Genomic DNA, 18,750 nt, shown 5'->3' with positions numbered 1-18,750 from the left:
AAAATTAGCCCATAATGTTCCATAGCGACAAACCAAATCTTAATAAGATATTATCAATATTTTAATCGATTTTATTCATATATTTTCTTTTCTTCAAAAATTTCACTTTTAAGCTATATAAAACATTTTTAAGTGTTAATTCATCCAAATGTACCAATGTAGTATATATATGTGCTAATTAAAGAGAGAGAAATTTAACTAGTTGGCTCATCAAAAATATAAAATAATATTTGTTATAAATAAAAAATACTATATAAAGTTAAATATCTTTTCAATTCCTTTTAATAAATAAAGTTTATAGTGGTCTTGTATAGTAACATAGTAATGCATTTCATCCTTAAGCTCTATCAAGTTTTTATTTTAATATCTCAAAATATAATAAATTTTAATCCTTCAAACTAGAAAATTATACTATATGATTGCAAAGTTATGATTGATATTTAGAAAAGTTCATTATTTTCTTATATATAGTTACTACATTTAGGAATGTAGGAATGTAGTTAAATTTTCTTTTCAAACTTTTATGTTTTTCAATTAAGTACAATAGAACTTTATTTTATATTTTTATATAACTTCGAATTATATTACTTAAAAGCTTATTATCTATTTCTAAAATTTTACAAAACAAGAACTAAAATATTGTTTTGTGACAAATGAATAACATTTAATTAGGGAAAAGGGTCTGAAATCTACTTCAACTTTGGTCGAAATTGCTGTTACTATGTCAAACTTTATGGACCTTTTATTCTCCTGAACTATTAGTGTGTTTTTTAGCTCATGAACTATTTAATAGTGTATTTTAAAGGTATATATGTGTTCGTGTGGACACATTACTATGCTACACTATTTAATAGTCCAAAAATAAAAAGTTTTTTTTTCAAAATTTGATAACGTAATAATAAATTCGATCAAAATTTGAATGTATTTCAGATCCTTTTTCCTTTTATCTAACTTTCAAAAATCTTTTACATCTTATATAATAAGATGAATTAAATATTGATTCCTACCTACAAAATTATAAACGTTATATGATAATATATAATAAAAGAATTGGTTACTCTTGGACCTAAATCAGACCGTATTAGTAAATATAACTTAAATATCAAAATAATAATGTTTCATGGTTCATATATATTGTTAGGAAGTGGTTAGTTCGTACATTAATTATGTTCGACTTAATAATACAAATATCATAATGAATAGATGGTGTATATATATATATATATATTTGCATAATAATTTCTGTGCGCACCCAAAGAGTAGCGACTGAGAAATTTTTTTTTATCTGTATAAGAATTTATGTATAAGAATTTATGAGCTATAAATTTAATAGCTAAACATAAATATTGTTATTATTATAGTGTACATAAGAATTTGTCACTTTATTTAGCAATAAATTATCACAAAATGATTTGATTTTGCAGACTTACAAGATTAATGGTGAAAAAGCTATACATCTAAATCCACGTCCTCAATCTAAAGATAGCAAAACTTCAAAATTAAAGGGGAGTGTAACTTGTGAAGCTTGTGGGAGACACCTTCAAGATTTACCAAATCGATTTTGCTCCATTGCTTGCAAAGTAAATTATCTCCACTTTACCACATTTTTAATTATTTGATTTTAATTTTTCATCTTTATTAACGAAATTCATTTTTTCATGATAATTTTATTCTAGGTATCCGTCGATGCAAATATTTGCAAAGGACGTCAGAAGAACTATATCTCCAATCAAATCACGAAATTTGATCACTCGAATGAAAATGAATCTTGTATCTCTTTGAATGAGTCATCGGAGGTAATTCAAACATGGTGCATTTCACCTTTGAAACCAAAGAAGAATTTGCACAAAAGGAAAGGTGTTCCTAGAAGAGCTCCGATACGTTAAAAATAAACGTTGTTACTAGTATTTTACTAGTAAAACAAAGACTCATCGACTAAGAAAAAAAACTTATGAAAAAATCGATTACTATATTAACGTATGAAAATCGACCACAACTAGTGATGGTGAATATTGATCTTGCAATTTTATTTTATATTTTGAAAAGTATGGTTTCTAGTTGGGATGTACATGAACATATGATAACAATAATGTCAATCTATTATACAAAAAAGTATTCAATTATAATATTGAATGACAATCATTTTGAAAAAAATAGTCCACAATTTTGGGTTTTAGTTGGGTTGGTCGGTTTGTGATCCCCACCTTTTTGTCTGAGTAATAACATATTTTAGTGGTTGAATAGCATTAAAAATGGGGTCTTGACAGGCTTAATATTCTAACTTTTGAATCTATATACATTATTAAATTTTTTTTGATAATATCAAATATTATAATTAGAAAAATTCTACCTTTTAGTTAAAATATTATTTTTGCCATAGTTCCTTGTATGGATTTGTCAAATGATTCTCATTTTGTCAGCACAAAGGTGTAAACACATTAATATAGAATTATCTTAGGTTAAATAAAAAGAAAAGGAACTTTAGTTTCAAATATATGATATACATGTGTGATTTAATCAAAATATCGAGGGTGAATCAATTTGGAACAATAATATAACTTTAAACAAAAAAAAAAGATTTTTAGATTCAAATATATATGATATCCATGTGTTGATTTGGTCTAATTATTGGATGTGAACGAATGTAACCCAATATAATAAATTGTTTGATAGTTTCTTTTTTCGAATTTATTGATATAAATATTGGAGGTGAACTTATGTAATCCAATATAATAAATTTTTCATGTTTCTTTTTTAGATTATATCATGTATATGTATTCATTTTACTAGTTTTTTTTTAAAAAACCTTTAGAAAAACCAATAGTTATTATACATCTACTTTTATTATAGCAGTCCATTTGCTATATTCACTACTATTTTAGAGATTCAGAATCAAGAACCCAAAATTCAACATTGTCTTAATTTTTGCGTGTATTATTTTTTGAATTTTAGAATATGACTTATCGATCTTATTTGATCCATAATTTTATTAGTCCATTCATAACAATCATATTCATACATTATACAAGATTAACACCATTTTTTTCATGAAGTTTCAAGATTTTTCATATTAAAACGGATACATTCGTCATTCTTTTTGAGCAATATCGAATTAAATTATTATTCAAAATGATAAGCTCAAATACTGAGATTTTTAGCTCATTTTGTTCAGCAGCGACATATTAAAAAAATTAAAAAAAGAAAATTTTATTTTGTTTTAAAAATATTAATAAAATCAAATTTAACAAATTGCTGCTATTGCAGTGATTTTACTTTTTCCAGCGGGCAAAATCGCTACTTCATGAGCGATTTTACCGTTTTGGTTAAAAAGAAATTTCATATACCGTTTTGAAATTTTTGTTAACATTTTTCACCCTTTAAGCTCCGAACTCCTTAAAACATTATAGAAGAATACTTATCACATGATTATATTATTATACATATACTCCTTATATGTAATAGTTCTAGGTATCCTTTTTCATGAAAGGTCTCAACTTGTCATGTTATAAACGGTAGGATGTTATAAGGTAAAAAGTTTTAAATAAAAAATCATATTTTAAGTACTAAAAGTAAAAATATATCAGGTTAAATGGTTAAATTATTTTTACTACATTGATCTTTTAGAATGAAATATTTGGCATAGATGTAACTGGTAAGTGGTAAAGAATAAGAGCCGTAAATAATGATAAAATTGTATCTGTGTGAGCTATAGATTAGGAATTTGAATTATGAAAATAATCACTAATACTTACTGGTATTTAAAAAGATTATCTATAACGCATCTCTTAGAGTGTGTCTCTTTTCCTAACGTCCTTAACCCTAATTAACACAAGATATTTTGTGCACTGATATTTTGTAGTTCTTATCGTTAAAACTTATATTTCTTTTATTTTATTTTAATTGTAACTTAATTAGACCTCCATACCTTCCATGTGCTATTACAAGTTTATAAAAATGTTGTGTTCATACTTATATTCTTCTCATTTGAAAGTGGCAGACAAAAAGAGAAAAAATTCTGAATTTCTGGGACTAGGGTTTTGTGTTGTTTGATTAGTTTTCTACTTTTATGAATTTTTTTTTTTGGTTTTAAAAGTACAAAACAGCATGTGATATTAATTATTTTAATGGTAAAACTACATAATGGAGTTAGTAATAATATATGGTTTTATTAACCTAGAATATATATGCATATATATATATATATAACCTGATATGGAGTGACATTGAAGTCCACTTTAATTTGTCTTTTAATAAGACAAGAACAGTCAATATTTAAATTTTGATAAAACAAAACCAATTAGTAGATTTAAAATTAAAATTATATGTGGATATTGCAAAGTTTCCAAACTAATCTTCAAAAAATCAATTTAATGTATTGTGAAACCAAATCTTGGAGAAAAAAAGAATGGTATGGACAGATGGCTTATAAGTATATACATTTTGAAATTTTATTAGTGAAATTTAAAACTAAATGATAATAACTATTTATCAACTAAAGGGAAAAAAAAAATAGCCGTTATTTCTTACCACTAACTTAAAATATACCTATGTTGAGGGGACAATCGAAAAAAGAGAGAAATTTTTATTTAAAGTCGTAGCTTCGACTCTAATTATTAGGTAAAGTGATATATATTTAGGCCATAATAATATTGCAATATAATGTATTTGTGCGCATAATAAAAAGTATATTTATGTATATACAAAATCTCTATAGAGTAATACCATGCATCCATACATGTAAAATATAATAAATCATTATATAGTACCATTAAAAAATATTTTCAAACTAATATACAAATAACCTATTATTAATTATATTATATAATTTTTTAAAACGATCATTATTTCGAATAAATAGAAGTCTCTTTTTAATGTATCACGTAAATTTCCCCAAAAAAACGTTGAGTAAGATCTATATACATCAAACCATGCTTAGAGAAAATATTGAGACTAAAATAAGTGCTAATTTACTCTAGTTAAGTCATAAATGTTATATCAAAATACAAATTGGAGGAGACAAGTGTAGGATATGAGTTCCCAAATTCCTAGCCTTAGCTCACCACAAGCCTTATTTTTTATTAATGTTAAGTGGAATTTATGAAACAAAAATAAATCAACATTTTTTATTTAACATTGTTTTGATTTCAATTTCTTGATTGAAAGTATATGGATAATTTTATATATAAAATTTGAGGAAGATTAGAGGTGATTCGGATTAGTTTGGAGAAAATAATCAAATCCAAAATGCACTTGTGACATGTACATATCTCAGGTGTATATCATGTATATCAGTATGCATCACATAAATATATGATAGACATCACTTCAGTATACTTATATGACTTTATATGTATCGTATATCAGCGTATATTAAAAGTATAATGTCATTGACACACAAATGACGAGAGATAAAAAAAAAATATAGTGGAATGTACATGATATACGCCAAATATAATAGGGAAAATTGTATATAATAGCAAACTAATAACCTAAAACAAAGGGAATAGCTAGGGTTTGATTTAATTGTGCTCCATAGCAAACGTTAACTAAAATTTGCCAGCGTCTCTCTCCCAAAAATCTCGCTCTCCACTCTCCATTCTTGCTCGTCTCTCTCGCTTTATACATAGAAGTGTATAATTCTGTTTCTGTTTTGTATAAAGCGAGAGAAAATTGTATTTACACATGCAAAAATATATATCTTCGTGTAATACACTTAATTATACAATTTACAAACATTTTACTTCAAATATCGCAGACAAAAAGGCCAACGAATTATACAATTGCGAATTATACAATTGCAGTGAAATACAATTTTCTATAGCTTTATACAACAGAAGTGTATATATTGTGTTTCTGTTTTTGTATAAAGCGAAAAAAACATATATCTTCTTGCGATACACTTATAATTATGAAATATACATACATTTTATTTCGATTCAACTGTATGCAAAGCAAATTATACAATTGCAGCGAAATAGGCCAGCGAATTATACAATTTAGGCCAGCAAATTATACAATTGTATATGTATAGCGAATTATACAGTTTTATGTTTGCTATGGAGCGCAATTATGCAAACTTTGCTATAGCATACAAATATAAATTTTTTGTTTGCTATATGCGAAAGTTACCCAATATAATATTGAGGGATACATATATGGATTTGTTAATTGTTAAAAAGGGGAAGTTTCACGAATAGCAACTATAATAACTTGAATAGATTAATTAATTATAATTTGTATATTTACGAATTGTACCTATAGCTTATTCATTTGTATAATTCGCCCCTCGTTTGTTTAATTCGCAAACGTTTATATAATTCGCGTGTATTTGCCTAATTGGGTTATTTTTGTCCATTTGTACAAGAATAACTATTTTAGTAGACTTTTTTTTGTATAAGTAAAATATAGAAATATATAATTAAAATAACTACACTTGTACAAATATGGGCACAATGGTAGATCTAAATTTTGATCTATGTTTCAAGTAATACAAATTCTAAAATTATACAAATATGATAAAAACTTGAAATAACGAATTTATACGGACATAAACATCTGAACTTTAACAAGTTATACAAATTACGTTATACAAAGTGTGAAAGATACACTTTTGTACAAACTTTAAAGGTTAAGAAAAAAGATTGAACGCATCTAATAACATAAGTGAAAAACCAAAGGAAATCTTTATCATATACAAATACAAATTAAACAAAGAATTGTTAGTGATTAGTTATACAAATGTAGCAAATTATATAAACTCTGAAGCCAACCTAATTAATGTTAAATGTTTATGGCGAATTGTAAATTAGCTAAATTTATAACTATGTTAACTAATTAGCTAGTATGTGTTTAATTATTCACCTAATTTCCCTATTGTTATATTATCATATGAATGTTGGTTTTCTCAACACAAACAAATTCTAGCTCCAAATTATCAAACCTTACTACAACTGTACCAGCCTAATTCTTAATGGATAAAATCAATAAATAAAAAATTTCCACAAAAGGCCTAAGTTGAATTGAAAGAATATAAGCTAATAAAGCTTTTTTGGTATCCATCAAATCATCCTAAATGACAAAAAGTTGAAAAATATTGTAAATTTCTATTATGTATTTTAAATAAACTAAGATTAGTTGTGTGAGATACAGTAAAATCTATATAAATTAATGTAGATGAGATCGTGATATTTTATTATTTAATTGATAAATTAATATTTATTTTAATGAATAGTTTGAGATTTGATGAAAGTTAACTTTGATTATCTCAAAATCATTATACTCTTACTAATTTATGTATCATATTTATCGATTTTACATAAAGAAAATATCATACATAAAGTACAACAAATATATCGAAATCATCGTATCTTATTAATTTCAATGTTGTGATTATAAAAGCTTTCAAGATGTATTATCGAACATAATTTATCGTAGAATTTTAAAAGATTATGGAGTGGAACAAAATGATCTAACAAAGATCAATGTTTTGGATGCTCTCAATTATTCAATTCTTGATTGAACAACAAATGTTCAGCAAGAGACAATAAGAAATTGTTTCGATACTGTAAAAATCTTTTCGGAGATGCAATCTCAGTAATATATATATATATATATATAAAAGCAGTAAGGAGTAAGGAGATTAAACTCTCGGATGAGACTAAGCAGCTATCGACCGTTCCGACGCGCCCTTGACTGATTAATACCAAAAACCTATCTATATATATATATCTATTAAAGTTAAAAATAGTTTTAAAGTTATTTTAAAGTGTTTGGTAAAATAAAATATTTTAAGTATAAGAAAATAACGTAAATTAAAAATCATAACTTTAATTATAAGTTATAAATTTTAAAATCATTCAAACAAGACTCTTAACTCTAGCTCTTTTCAGATTATTTTCTTAAAGAAATATTATTACATTTATTTCAGATTATAGAAGTTGGGCTTTAGCCTAACAATCTATTTTTGAAAAATCAATACAAAGCTTTAATAAGAAATTCCTATCTAAGGAGTTGCAAAAGGGTAAATAAAAATAAAAATATATAAAAAAAACAATAAAGGATAATTTAATAAGTTGCTAATAATTCATCTTGCATTTAATTTGGATTTATTAGGGTATTTCAATTGAAGCTTTAATTGATAATAATTAGCTTCTAAATTATCAGAATTAATATTTTCCATTTTTGTTTGTGCAAAAATAGCTAAACCACGAGCAAAGGCAAAATAGCCAGTACCACCAACAACATTCAACTTGTTATTATCATTTGTCAAACTCTTAGCTTCAACACTAAGGCTCCCACTAAATTCTTTTGAATTAAATGTAAGATAAATAATATTAAACGCGGAATTCGCAAAATCTTGAATTGGGATTATGAAACCTTGCGCTTTTCCAACTATACGAGACGTGTTTTCAGGGCCTTCTGTTAGAAGGCGATGGAAAATTAAAGCTCCAAAGTCTGTTGGGGCTTTTTGAGAGGGAAAATTAGAAGAGGGGAATCGAGGTTGTTGAATATAAAGGGATAAATCAACCCAAGGGGGATTTTTTGATTTGTTTTGATTAGGTATTGGTGAGAATATTGCAAGGAGAATTACTGAAAGTATTGCTAATAAAATTGCAAAGCAAAATATGATTCTTGCTATCATGATTATAACAAATGTTATAATTAAGTTGATTTGAGGAATAAGATTTTGAGGTATGATTATCTTAAGGTGTGTTGCTTTTAATACTGTTCAGTTTTAGGGGATTTTGTTAAAATTTTAAAGGTTTTGGTTACTTAATCCACCTTTTTTGCCTTTTCTACCTAAACCATATAGGTTGCAACTTGCATGAGCTTTTTGTGCTTCAAAGGAATTAATTTACCCCTAATAATTGATCATGTCTTGCTTGTTAAATAGGAACTTGGTTACTTTATTGTTTAACCATGATATATATTCAATTGTCTATCGTTCAAATCTAGGATGAATGAGAACCTTAAAATAACAATAAAGTTATTTCTGTATCACTAAGTTAAATTATAATATCAATATCATATCAATCATATCATCTCCTTAATATATTTGGATCCGATGTAAACGCTAAATACTTTGTATATCAAACCTATGGTAAAGTATCATTTATGCAAAAGATCTAAAGAAACCCCAACTAATTAGTCACAACCAATTAATCAATAACAAACTTTTAGAAGAGGAAACATGGTTACATCATTACTCAACCAAGTTGGTGTAGTGGGTAAATATATATAGATTATATAGCATGATCAAATAAAACACATATTTACATTCCACATGCATGCAACTTACTAATGAAATAAAAAAGAACTTAAAAAACAACTCACCAACATTTTCTTCATGTTCAAACTTCAAAGCATTCATTTCATCCATTATGTCACATGCATGCCTTAAGCAAGTCAAGGTGATGGCATTTTATTTCATTTTCTTCATGAGACCAAGTCACCTTTTGGTCCCTATACAAGTAGAAATTGTACAAAATAACAGAAAGAAAAAGACACTATGATTTTTTAAAATCGATTTTGGAGTTCAATTAATTCAAATACGTGTTAAAAGTCTCGCTTTGAAGATAAATCATTCCCTACAAAAGACGATTTTATATCCAGAAATCAAATACGAGGTCTTTACTTAAAAATTTTTTTAAAAAAAGTATTTATTACTTCTTCAAATAGTCTATATAAACTATGGTTGATCATTTAGTACTCACATTATCCAAAGAAAGGCACAATGAGTACTACAAACTACCTAAAACTACTACACATACTCCAAATTTTATTCTCATTATCTTACCTAACAACTAGCCAACAACCATCAACAACACCAATTACCACCACCACATCAGTGTTAGATATTGGTGGTCATGAGCTACAAATTGGCTTAAAATACACAATTTTACCTATTAATCAAAATGGAAGTAGTAGTGGAGGAGTTGGTGTCCTAGCACTAGAAGCTAAAAATAGGCCATGTCCATTTTATGTCATACAAAAAAATATTGAATCATCAAATGGACTTCCAACAAGGTTCATTCCAATTGACAATAACCAACAAGTCATAAATTTATCTACTGATTTAAACATTGTGTTTGTTGCTTCCACAATTTGTGTTCAATCCACGGCATGGAAGGTCGGTGGCGCGGACGAGAGGACGGGGCGGAGGTATGTTATGAGTGGTGGCACGATTGGCCGGCCGGGGATTGAGACAATAAGTAATTGGTTTAAAATAGAAAGGTATGGGAATAATGAGAGTTATAAAATTGTGTTTTGTCCTAGGGTTTGTAGTAGTAATTGTAAGATAGTGTGTGGGAATGTTGGTGTTTTTAATGAGAATGGCAAGAAGTGGCTTGGGTTGATTGATGAACCACTTGTTGTTAGGTTCAAAAAAGTGTTGAATTAGTAGCAAAGAATTGTACTTTTCATTTTTCTTTTTCTAATATATACTTCATTTAAAATATTTGTCATATTTCATTTTTTCGAGAGTAGTAATTTGTCATAGTCTATGAGGTTAGTGCATGATTTGTACGATATAACCCTCCCCACCTCGCGTTTCAATAGTTGTATTGCTTGGTGCTCTATAACCGTTTTGCGGAGAAGAACTTATAGATTAATTTAATATTTTAAATTTAAAAGTTTGATATAAGAAATTACATGAAAATTACTACTATAATTATTATTGGGGGGGGGGGGGGGGGGGAGATTACGTCTTAAAATGCTGGACATACTCTACGTACGCTAGATCAAAATATGACAAATAATTTAAGACGGGAGGAAGTATAATTTTTTTTTCCGAGTGTGAGCTCGGAAAGTTGTATACCAAATTCATTTAATGGGTAAGTAACCAATTTCTAGACTATATAATGACATAATGTTATCTTATATGCTGGATTACAAGTAGATAACTTGCAAACTTTTTAAATTTAATGTTATGCCTTATTTTTATTCGAACTTCAGTCATACGAAACTTTAATAATTTGTTTTTCCTGAGGACTATTTATCAACAACCCATATATGGGGTTCTCAGATTTGGCTCCATAAACAAGGGAAGCCCAAACTAGCAAAGTTAGGTCCAAGCCCATTTTTCCCATTTCTATATGAGATAAAATAAATAAATTTCACACATTTGCTTATAGGAAGCTAAAAAACAAACACTCCTGCATGTTGTGAGAAGGTATTAGGAAAAATTTCCTCTTAAGGGTTCATAATCCTTATCTTCATTTGAATTTGAATTTCTTTGCATACACATCATATGCTTATTTAAATCCACATGTTAGATCTTTCTTGTTATCAAAAGCATATCCAAACTTTTATTGGACTCCTTTCTCCATTGGTTTCAAATTGCTCAAGGTGTTCGAAATGGCCAACCATTTCTTTCATATGTTACTTCCCTATTTTCGTCATTTAGCTGTATAGTTCAGATTTTTCTTTCCCTGGAACTGTGGTATGGTTGTAACTTGTAAGGTAGTGATTTTAGAATAAAACTAGGAGAGTGAGAATTAACCTGTTGAGGTATTATAAATTAGTTGGCAACGCTGGTAAAATACTAGCTTTCAGGTATGGAAGTCACAGTTAAAATCTCATACCTAAAGGTATCAAGTGGCTTTGCCATTGACAAACTCTCTCTCATTTGATATTCAGTCTTATCCTTCAACATTTGAGTTGAAAAATAGATCACAAATTTTCTTTTTCAACTAAACAATTGTTTATAGTAATTGATACTTTCTGAATACAATAGTGACTTTAAGTTCTTTCTACATTTCTGAGTACAGTAATGACTTTGAGTTCTTTCTACATCCTTGTTTCCTAAGTAAGGACAGTAAGGATTAAGTGTATATTTGTTATTGTTACAAGGACAAAATAATGAAGTAAGAATCACTTGATCAAACTTCAACAGAATATCTTGAAGTTATTACCCGCGACTTTGAGAAGAGACTAAGAATAAGTTTCGTCAAAAGAATGAGAAGATAAACTGATCAGCTCCAAAATATGAGAGAATTACTGAGATGCTGTTCCACCTTCATATCATGTGTACTGACATGCTGATCCACCTTAATATCATATGTACTTCACCAGCCATTCCAAGCTCTGTCATGAATGAATATGCCATTAGAAAATAACTTCTTTGATAAGCTAAAAGCAGTAACTTCATTTACTAATATCATAGCTTTGATGATACAAAACTCTGACTCTGCCTGTTTTTCAGCAGAGAAACAAGATGAACTAAATATTGCTAGGTAGGGATATAGTACCTTGATGCATTCAGGTAAATCTTCGTCTTCTATTTTGGCATGAGTCTGTGAATGAAGAGATGAAAAAGCATGTGAATTAGAGTTTTCAAATGCATTACTGATCATGACTCTCTACACTTATAAAAAATGTGCAAATGCAAAGCACAATTTTAGATAAAATAGTGCTTAAGAATATACTTGGATTCATCCTTGACGATACATTTCCAAGTGAAAAGAAAGTCACAAACACATTTCACTTGGATTAATATTTATGTCTTTCAGAAGTTACCTTGGTGACCAAATGGCATGAGGCATAAAGATTGGCAGCTGATAAAGCGAGAATCACCAGTGCAGAAGCTACAGTTGATGGTCTGTAGCACAAGTGTTCATGACCCAACAAAGCTAGGACTGCCAGGTATTTAGCTGTCTTCTCCATATATTCGGTAGCTGTAGCAGCTTTAAGATAGAACCTGTGCAGTTGTGACAAACGCCAAATAAAATATATGGATGACTCTTTACTTCTTCAGTTAGTGTATGTTAAGGCTAAGTCATCAAGTATCAAATTTAAGCAATTGTATAGCATGGTTAACCATTGTACCATAAGAAGTTGTAGATTGTGGGAAGAAAGCATTGGAAGTTGAGGACCTCCTGCACCAGCCACTCCATGGCCACCACTTCAGAACAGCTATATGTAGTGCCTGCAACAGAGAATGTCTTCTGGCGAATGCTGAAATGAAAGAAGTGAACTTGTCAACTTAATAACTTTTCAGCAAATGAGACTTAAGAAGACTAGTATGCTTTACTAATGATAAGGAATGTATATATCAAGACTTTTAAACTGTAATGTCCTTAGCTTGGTCAATTTGAACTTCCTTTGAGAATTTCTTACTGTATTTCCCAGCAAGTAACATCCGAAAAAATAAACGCAAGGTAATTTGCAATGCTGAGCAGTTCCCTCAGATTTTACAATTGATTTTGAGGCTCTGCTTATGTGCACTTCCTTTCGACATTTCATTTTGATACTATATACTCTAGTTGCTCTCAAGGGAACAAGCCTGGATTTAACATCAGAGCAAGGAATGTTACCTGTTGAAAGGCTGGTTTTCTTCGATCCTGACTGCCAGAGTAAGGCAGGCAATGCCAGCAATTTGAAGGCATCTTTTGGTTTTGAAGTACCCTTTACTTAGAAATCTGTCAAAGAGGTTAACACTTAGGAACATCGTCTCCTTCTGAAGGTCCTTCCTCGTGGCTTGCTATAAAAGAAACATGTCCATCATTAGACAAGGAAAAGTGCCAAAGTACTAGTGACATTAGTATGTGTATGTAAAGAGTCCAAAGCATAGGCCGTTGAAACAATTTTTAGTTCCTTTGTATTGCTTTTGTATTGCAGTTCTCTGCAGAAAAAAATGGGAATCTTAGATCCCTTGAACTACTCCCAGGACCTGGTGTTTTAGGGCCATCTTGTGGTAAACGCTTGAAATGCCAGTGGATCCAAATTCTTTAATTTTCATTACAAGGTCCTAACAGCATCCTGTGAATGAGTTACTATATGAATAAAAGGGAAATAGTATCGAGTTATAATACTCTTACTTCTTTCCAACTTACATGGCATCCTGTCCGTAATCAACTCGCCAAAATGTTTGACGACATTATTCTACACAACTTTCTAAGATCTCATGAATTTAAAATTTTAATATTTTACAGTAATATATATCAAACTAATCTTCAATTATTATACTCTATGGACCAATACTTTATTTCAGTAAAATTGTACTACTAATATTTAAGCACACACAAGCAATATGGACAGTATTATAGGATCACGTGCAAGGTGGATTCTATTGTCTTTCTACCAGTTGTTAAAAAATATAACTTCCACATGCACTATAAGCCGTAAATCTATATGGCACGAAAAGCTGATTTGATTCGCTAATAGCATCAACTTCCAGAGAAATTTTTAACTGCATTTCAGATCAACTAGAAAGGAACGCGGGGAGTAAACACGTTCATCACTAACTAACCTCAAGAATCCAATGAACCATCTGTAACCGTTGCTGCACGATTAGATCGCCGTAGTCCGTAGTGGAACAGTATTCCTCGGCGTAGTCGTGTAGATACAATTGCCTCCTCTCTCTGTTTCTTATCATCCTATAGCTCTCTTCATCCTCTTCATCTTCCAATCCCTCCATAAATTAAGGAAATAAACAGAATCATGATGATGTTAAGGCTAACTAATAGTATACAACATAATTTTTTTAAAAAACTTCAATAATTACTATCTCAATCTAAAACCAGTTCAATCCGCTAATTAAAATCCTCTCTTACTCTGGTACAACTATATTTGTTTCACTCCATTACTCAGTATTCATGAACTATAAATTCGATGAATTTAGAGAGAGATCAATAGATTTTGTGAAATGTAATTTCAGTACAGATTAAAGGAAGTTAAATAAATAGCTTACAGTGAATTCAGTAGAAATTTGATCTTCCGACGAGTTTATGGGAGTGGATTGCAAAGCAGCGGTTGATCTGCAGAACTGTTGACCGAACCGAAGAAACAACGTGAAAGTAGGTGAAGGACTAGCGTCTGCATTCGATTTCTCAGAGAACTGGCTTCCGGAGTCGTACCAATACGACGGACTATAGTCGGAGATATCTATATCGGAACTCTCCGGGAATATTTCCGATTGGAGTTCAGAATAAGCTGATGAATAGTCATCAGAGACATCAACAATTGAGAAATTTTCAGAACATTCCAGATCCAATTCTGCTTCAACGAGTTTCTCATGAGCTTGTTCTACAGCAGATAATTCTACCTCTGGACAGACTCGTGAAACTTCAGACTCGACCTCTTCCGCTGCTCTGTTTTCACTACATTTGATTGATTGAACTGATAAATTTCCACATTTTGACTCCGAAGGCGACTGTAAGACGGAATTGAATGAAACGACATCTTCATGGATGATTTTCGCAGCATTCCTGCTTCTTGCAACAGCATCCTCTCCAGATTTTGAGCTTTCACCGCAAAAACCACCAGAAGCTTTCAGAAATCTCGAAATTACTTCAGAATCCTCAGTTCCTTCAATTACTTTTGCATTTCTATTCCGCTTTGAAACAATATCGCGTGAGATATCAACTGGATCTTCAATTTTTATGATTTTTCCGATAACTTCAGAACACGAATCAACACAAGAGCACTCCGATAATTCGACTTCAGAATCCTTCTTCTGATCCACAAGTAATTTCTTCCTGAAATAAGCTCTAGTAATTCTCCGAAATTCCTCTCCTTCAATTTCACGCTTCTTCACTTCCTTATTCACAGAACCTTTGCTCGATTGACGCGAGACTTCACTTGTCAAGTACGACGAAGCAGCAATTGAGAATGAACGCAGAATCGGAGATATATGTGATCGCTTCCGGCGAGGTAATTTCGACCGGAGCTGCCTCTTCACTGCCGGTAGGATTTCCTTCGGTTGCTGAACCGCCGGTTGAACTGCTTCTGCATGTAACTTTCGCTTCATTGCTTGTACTTTGCTTAGAACGTGTGAATTTTCTCAAACTGAGTGTGTTCAAGTTGTGTGCGTCAGTGAGAGAAAGCCGTTAATGGCGTTTGTTTGCTCGGAGAGAAAATGAGGAAAATGGGGAGTGTGAGAGCTTATATACGCTGTGGTCGAGTGGGACCACGTTGATGTCACGTTGTTGTGTATTTTTCTTTCACATTTTCTTTTTCTTTTATTTTTTTCTCTAGGTAATATTTTCTTTTTCAAAAATAATTTAAATTTGATGAAAAATTTATAAAAAAATATCACATAAAATAAAATAGAGTGTGTATATATATATATTTTTAAAATTTTAAAAAATACAAATAGTTTAAATTATTTTATTTCTTATAAAAGAAGTCAGCCGATTATTTAATTCTGAATAAGATAAATCTACTAGTATTAATTTAAATGTGGATATTTTCGTTTTGAGAGTGAGAATTGTAGCTCACAGCATTACAAGTTTTTGCATAATTTGCTTCTGATTTCAATAAAATACTCCAAACTAATTGACTTGTATAAATTAATATCTTCAATGAATAACACGTTCATTATACAATGTTGCTCAAACAAATCTTATATACAAGGAATAATATTTTTATTGTTGACGAATTACTTTCTATTAATATTTATTTCTTAATTGAAAATATATAAAGAGTAAAAGTAATATTCAAAACTTAACAAATAAAAATAATTTCAAAAGATGTGTTTTGATGTCTGTGGATCTCTATGCAAAATTCAATAAGAAATCATATAAGATATCGATGGACCCTTATCCAAAATTTAGTACGATTCAATTAATTGAAAGCCATAAGTTAGATGCAAAAATAAGTACTTCATAAATCATTTCACTTTCTTCAAATTACTTCATGTATAAGAATGCTAATGTTTCCTACTTCGACGAGCGGATCTAAGTGTGAGGTAAGGGGTTCACCCGAACTCTTTTGATCGAAAAATTACACAGTATATACGATATTAGATTTGAATATTATAAGTTTATAACTTTAAATGAATACCCTCAACACCACTGAAAAGTGTAGCCCAGTGAACTTTGGGGTTCATTAATTAGCAGTCGTATGTTTGATCCTCTCTAACATCATATTTTGTACGTAAGCATGAATATTGAATCTAAAATGTTATGTAATTTTTAAAATATAGCTAAAATAAAAAATATTTCAATCTCTCCAAAAAAATATGATGTTAGGGAGAATCAAACACACGACTGCTAATTAATGAACTCCAACGACCACTATGCTACACTTTTCAGTGGTGTTGAAGGTGTTCACACTTAGATAGCTTGAAAGTAGATATTTAGACGCTCTCCCAACTGAGCTATCCCCGCAAACATATTAATTGCACCAACCGGGAATCGAACACGGGTCTGTACCGTGGCAGGGTACTATTCTACCACTAGACCACTGGTGCTAGATGCAGGCTTTTGAATAAAACAGAACTCAAAACACATTAAGATAAAAACAAAACGCCTCACTACAAAGTAAATTTTGTAGCTGAATACAAACGTTTCTATCCTCCCCACATGGCCAAATGTAGATAAACAAGAATTAATTCTAACTTCCGCCTGATGAAAAAAAGTAAAAGGTCCCAAATATGAAAGTGATCTAGTTTGACCATTGTATAATGCTAACATGAGAAAATTCAATAACCTAGAATTCCGAGTAACTTGCGAAGTCACAAAAATCGCTAAAATATTGATAAATCTTGTTAATAAAATAGATCTTATGATGATATTTTAGTCATTTACATCAGACTCAAACTTCCTTCCTGCATGCGCATCCCCCAAAAACACACACTATAATAAGAGAGGTAAATTTTTAATTGGCAGCATGTTCAATCAAATAGGTGATTTTCTCTCTAACTTAACTTATAACACTAAAAGATTTGTGCAAAATCTACTTTATTGTTTAATAATATGGGCCACTATGACCTACTTTTAGCTTTTTGAAAAAAATAAAAAATAATTGCCATAAAAAGATAAAATATTTTTTTAAAAAAACAAACTAAAAACAAATTAAAAAGTATATCACCAACTTAAAATTTTGTAGATGTTAAATGAGGCCTAACTGTTTTGTCAGTTTCAAAAGGTTGAACAGAAAAGGAACAACAAAATCTACGTGTTTATGATTAAGATGGGCCAAAAGAAGGTGATGAGCCCAAATTATCCTATGATGGGCCAAAAGCAGGCGAAGAGCCCAAAAAAATTAGGGTTGTACAATTTCCACACTTTGTCCTTATAAATACACCAATTATTCATAAAATTTTCATAGACGGCTTAGGGTTAAAAAAAAAATAATTGTTCTCTCTTCTTGTGTTTGGTGTTATCTTTCTCAGACTCATCTAACAAAGGATATTTTTTGTTTTTATTTGATGTGTGGTATAATTAAATTTGAATTCGATCTTTGTTTTTTTTTTTTTCAATTGCCTTCTTTTTGTGTTTTAATGCTATTTTGTTCAATTTAGTCTCTGATGATGATCAAATATATAACTTTCGTTCTTCTGAGATTAAATCATGCGGAAAAGTTATGGAGACCTGAACTGAAGAGACAAATTGAAAGTCTTTTTTGTATACTATATTTATTTTTCTGTTTTTTTTTAATAATATGGCTGTTCTTTTATTGATAATATTTTTGAGTACTAGAATAATTTTTTTAGAGGTTGAATTTTTTAAGATGGATCTTATTTTTTGTCTTCTAATGATGATTATTAGTAACGTTTACTGATATTAAATCGTGTTGATAAAAAACTTTGGAGACCTGAACTGAAGAGTCACTAATAAGATCATTTTTTTTTAGTACTTGTTATTTTGTGTATTTGTTTGGATATTGAAATGAAAATCCGTAAAGATTTTTAACCAATTCTAGTTAATTGAATAGATATTTTAATCAAATCCACACATCTTTTAGATTTTAATATCTTTTCTTTTAACTAATCTAAAATAATATCAATAGAGGGAAAAATTAAACAAA

The 18,750-nt window shown here is 29.7% G+C and overlaps 2 protein-coding genes, 1 long non-coding RNA gene and 1 other non-coding gene across 4 annotated transcripts; 2 read left to right on the top strand and 2 right to left on the bottom strand.

Moving 5' to 3' along the window:
• Positions 1 to 8,060: 8,060 nt before the first annotated feature.
• LOC104646726 (dirigent protein 11) lies at positions 8,061 to 8,721 on the bottom strand. The gene has a single exon (XM_010321081.4). The coding sequence runs from the start codon at positions 8,639 to 8,641 to the stop codon at positions 8,084 to 8,086; it is 558 nt and encodes a 185-aa protein (XP_010319383.1). The 5' UTR covers positions 8,642 to 8,721; the 3' UTR covers positions 8,061 to 8,083.
• A 2,956-nt stretch (positions 8,722 to 11,677) lies between these two features.
• LOC101259328 (cyclin-SDS) lies at positions 11,678 to 15,871 on the bottom strand. The gene is made up of 7 exons (XM_004237144.5): positions 14,690 to 15,871; positions 14,249 to 14,410; positions 13,314 to 13,480; positions 12,826 to 12,954; positions 12,517 to 12,697; positions 12,249 to 12,293; positions 11,678 to 12,084 (listed from the first exon to the last, which is right to left on the bottom strand). The coding sequence occupies exons 1-7, from the start codon at positions 15,746 to 15,748 to the stop codon at positions 12,055 to 12,057; spliced, it is 1,773 nt and encodes a 590-aa protein (XP_004237192.2). The 5' UTR covers positions 15,749 to 15,871; the 3' UTR covers positions 11,678 to 12,054.
• On the top strand, positions 12,058 to 13,272 carry LOC138348236 (uncharacterized). Its single transcript, XR_011220518.1, has 2 exons — positions 12,058 to 12,262; positions 12,510 to 13,272. It is a non-coding gene; the product is annotated as an uncharacterized lncRNA (long non-coding RNA).
• Positions 15,872 to 18,243: 2,372 nt separating the features above from the next.
• LOC112941410 (small nucleolar RNA Z159/U59) lies at positions 18,244 to 18,329 on the top strand. Its single transcript, XR_003246694.1, has one exon. It is a non-coding gene; the product is annotated as a small nucleolar RNA Z159/U59 (small nucleolar RNA).
• Positions 18,330 to 18,750: the final 421 nt, after the last annotated feature.

Source organism: Solanum lycopersicum, chromosome 4 (genome assembly GCF_036512215.1).
Source record: "Solanum lycopersicum chromosome 4, SLM_r2.1".
NCBI classification, from domain to species: Eukaryota; Viridiplantae; Streptophyta; class Magnoliopsida; order Solanales; family Solanaceae; genus Solanum; species Solanum lycopersicum.
The sequence above is the reverse complement of the archived record's forward strand: the minus strand, read 5'-3'. Positions and strand labels throughout refer to the sequence as shown.

Bases quoted from the DNA above. Each gene is read 5' to 3' on its own strand.
- LOC104646726 (XM_010321081.4), bottom strand. From the start codon at position 8,641: ATGATAGCAAGAATCATATTTTGCTTTGCAATTTTATTAGCAATACTT.
- LOC101259328 (XM_004237144.5), bottom strand. From the start codon at position 15,748: ATGAAGCGAAAGTTACATGCAGAAGCAGTTCAACCGGCGGTTCAGCAA. The intron at 12,698-12,825 runs GTACAATGGTTA...ACAACTGCACAG, and splicing joins ACAATCTACAACTTCTTATG to GTTCTATCTTAAAGCTGCTA. The intron at 12,085-12,248 runs GTACTATATCCC...CATTCATGACAG, and splicing joins ATTTACCTGAATGCATCAAG to AGCTTGGAATGGCTGGTGAA.